General features: G+C 57.9%; 1 protein-coding gene across 1 annotated transcript in view; it reads right to left on the bottom strand.

The window, feature by feature from the left end:
• The window catches only part of NCLN (nicalin), a 24,923-nt gene that overhangs the window by 16,288 nt on the left and 5,619 nt on the right, over positions 1 to 3,016 (bottom strand). Inside the window, exon 4 of the mRNA XM_011967448.1 lies at positions 1,705 to 1,785. Within this exon, the coding sequence (XP_011822838.1) occupies positions 1,705 to 1,785 (81 nt within the window). The remainder of the gene's footprint in view (positions 1 to 1,704; positions 1,786 to 3,016) is intronic.

Genomic DNA, 3,016 nt, shown 5'->3' with positions numbered 1-3,016 from the left:
TGAGGCAGGAGAATGGCGTAAACCCGGGAGGCGGAGCTTGCAGTGAGCTGAGATCCGGCCACTGCACTCCAGCCTGGGCGACAGAGCGAGACTCAGTCTCAAAAAAAAAAAAAAAATGAGCCAGGTATGGTGACGGGCACCTGTAGTCCCAGCTACTCGGGAGGCTGAGGAAGGAGAATCACTTGAACCCAGAAGGCGGAGCTTGCAGTGAGCTGAGATCGCGCCGCTGCACTCCAGCCCGGTGACAGAGCGAGACTCCGTCTCAAAAAACATAAATAAATAATAAAAAATAAATAAATAAATAAATCACATTTAAAACAAAAAAAGCTTCACAGGGGACAAGGAGGACAGAGAAAGGCAGCGGGCGCAGTGGCTCACGCCTGTAATCCCAGCAGGTTAGGAGGCTGAGGCGGGTGGATCGCCTGAGGTCAGGAGTTCAAGAGGCACTGCCCTAAGCAGCTTGAGTTTCTGTGTGGGCCCCAGCGGGACCAGGCATTCTCAAGGCTGGCGGCCTGGCCCTCCAAGGGGTTGGGAACACAGCCAGGTAGCAGATCTGCCCTGACCCTCTGCACTCTGCCTGGTTCAGCTGATTTGTGTTCGAAGGAGGAGGCAGGGCCAGGTGTGGTGGCTCATGCCTGTAATCCCAGCACTTTGGGAGGCTGAGGCGGGTGGATCGCCTGAGGTCAGGAGTTCAAGAGGCACCGACCTGGCTAATGTGGTGAAACTCCATCTCTACTAAATATACAAAAAATTAGCCGGGCGTGGTGGCAGGCACCCATAGTCCCATCTACTTGGGAGACTGAGGCAGGAGAATCACTTAAACCCGGGAGGCGGAGCTTGCAATGAGCTGAGACTATGACACTGCACTCCAGCCTGGGCAACAGAGCGAGACTCTGTCTAAATTAAAAAAAAAAAAAAAAAAAAGGAGGCAGGGTGCTGGCTGACACAGTGGTTCACGCCCCCGACCCCGCTCCCACCCAACCCGCGCTGAGCAGAACAGTTTGTGCCGCAGGCCTGAGACCAGGAACCTGCACCAGGGCCCGTGACCCTCGTGGACAGGACAGGCTCTGTCTGGGGCCAAAGCTGTTCCTGCAAACACCGTGGTTCACGCACAGGCCCTGCTTCCCTCTGGAGTCTGGAATCCCGGCATGGGCCAGGCAGCAGGGCCCACAGAACCAGCCCCCACAGGAACCAGGTGCTGGGTCTCTGGGAGCGTTGCTGGTGACGGTGCTTTGGGCTGTCGTCCCAGCTCACTGCTGGGGATGAGGCGTGTCCCATGGGACACAAGGCGAGAAGGCCTGGAAGCCGGGCCTGGCCTCCCCGACCCACTGCACACGCATTTCCCTTCGTGGGTACTGCTCCCCGCTCTGTGGCCTCTCGCTGGGACAAACCACAGCCACAAGGAGGCCTCGTGCAGAGCCACGGCACCCAGCGCTGGCCTGACTCAGACTCCCTGGGCTCAGCCTCTGACACAGCCACCACCACACCCTGAGACCTGGGACCCCGGGGCAAGAGCCGGGCCTGTTTCAGTCCCACGACACCCACCCTAAGGCCCTTGAGGGGACCGGGATGACTAGCAAAGGTCGTCACAGGGTGAACCACTGACCCCGACCACCATCCCCCACAGGCGCTTTGCCTCGGCACTGCCTGGAGCCGGAGTCCAAGCCCTGTGGGGTGGGGGGGGATGGGGACACACATACGTACGGGGGCCACTCCGAAGGCGTCGTAGTGGGCCACGATGACGATGGTGGGAAGGTCCTCTCCGCCCAGCCCTGTCAGCCGCCCCTGTGGAAAGACAGCGGGGGAATGGCCTGGCTGCTCCTGGGGCAGGTGACCCATGTGTGGGGCTTGGAGACCCCTCCCCTCTGGACCACATGGGGCCCGTCCGCTGGGTGCCAGCATCGGCCTCAGCACTGAGGCCTACAGGAGGTGCCAGCCTCTGACTCTGGGAGCCCCAGGGAGCTCCTCCAGGGAGGAGGTGGAGCCAGGAACAGGGACCCATCCCTGCTCTGGCCCTCAGGTTGAAATCTTTAAAAATCGGGTTAGGAGGCCGAGGCGGGCGGATCACAAGGTCAGGAGATCGAGACCATCCTGGCTAACATGGTGAAACCCCATCTCTACTACAAATACAAAAAATTAGCCGGGCATGGTGGCGGGCACCTGTAATCCCAGCTACTCGGGAGGCTGAGGCAGGAGAATGGCGTGAACTCGGGAGATGGAGCTTGAAGTGAGTCGAGATTGCGCTACTGCGCTCCAGCCTGGGAGACAGTGCGAGACTCCGTCTCAAAAAACGAAGAAAAAAAAATCGGGGAGAGCAGGAAGATAGGTTTTTATAGGAACGGGGCTGAGCCCCTCAGGAGGATAGCTGTTTGTAGCAACGGGACTAATCCCCACAGCCAGGCATTCGGGTTCCTTCAGGATCTGTATGCACCCATCCCTGCCTCTTAGCCCACCAAAGTCGGATTCCACTCTAGGCCAGGGGCCGGCAGACTTTCATAAAGGGCCAGAGGGGATATTTTTAACCTTGGGGACGAGATGGTGTCTGTTACGACTACTCAGAAACTGCCATGGGTGGTCTGCACATGCATCAGCTTGGCTGTGAGCCATAAAACTTTATTTACACAGCCGGGCGCGGTGTCTCATGCCTGTAATCCCAACACTTCGGGAGGCCAAGGCGGGCAGATCACCTGAGGTCAGGAGTTCCAGACCAGCCTGGCCAGCATGGTGAAATCCCTCTCTCCCAAAAATACAAAAATTAGCCAGGCGTGGTGGTAGGCACCTGTAATCCCAGCTACTCAGGAGGCTGAGGCAGGAGAATCACTTGAACTCGGGAGGCGGAGTTTTCAGTGAGCCGAGATGGCGCCACCGTACTCCAGCCTGGGCAACAGGAGCGAAACTCCATCTCAAAAAAAAAAAAAAAGAGAGAGAATTACAAAAAATTAGCTGGGCGTGGTGGCACATGACAGTAATCCCAGCTACTCAGGAGGCTGAGGCAAGAGAATCACTTGAACCCAGG

This window comes from Mandrillus leucophaeus, unplaced genomic scaffold (genome assembly GCF_000951045.1).
Source record: "Mandrillus leucophaeus isolate KB7577 unplaced genomic scaffold, Mleu.le_1.0 Scaffold8, whole genome shotgun sequence".
In the NCBI taxonomy this organism is placed as follows: domain Eukaryota; kingdom Metazoa; phylum Chordata; class Mammalia; order Primates; family Cercopithecidae; genus Mandrillus; species Mandrillus leucophaeus.
Note: the sequence above shows the minus strand (reverse complement) of the source record. Positions and strands in the feature narration are given on the sequence as shown.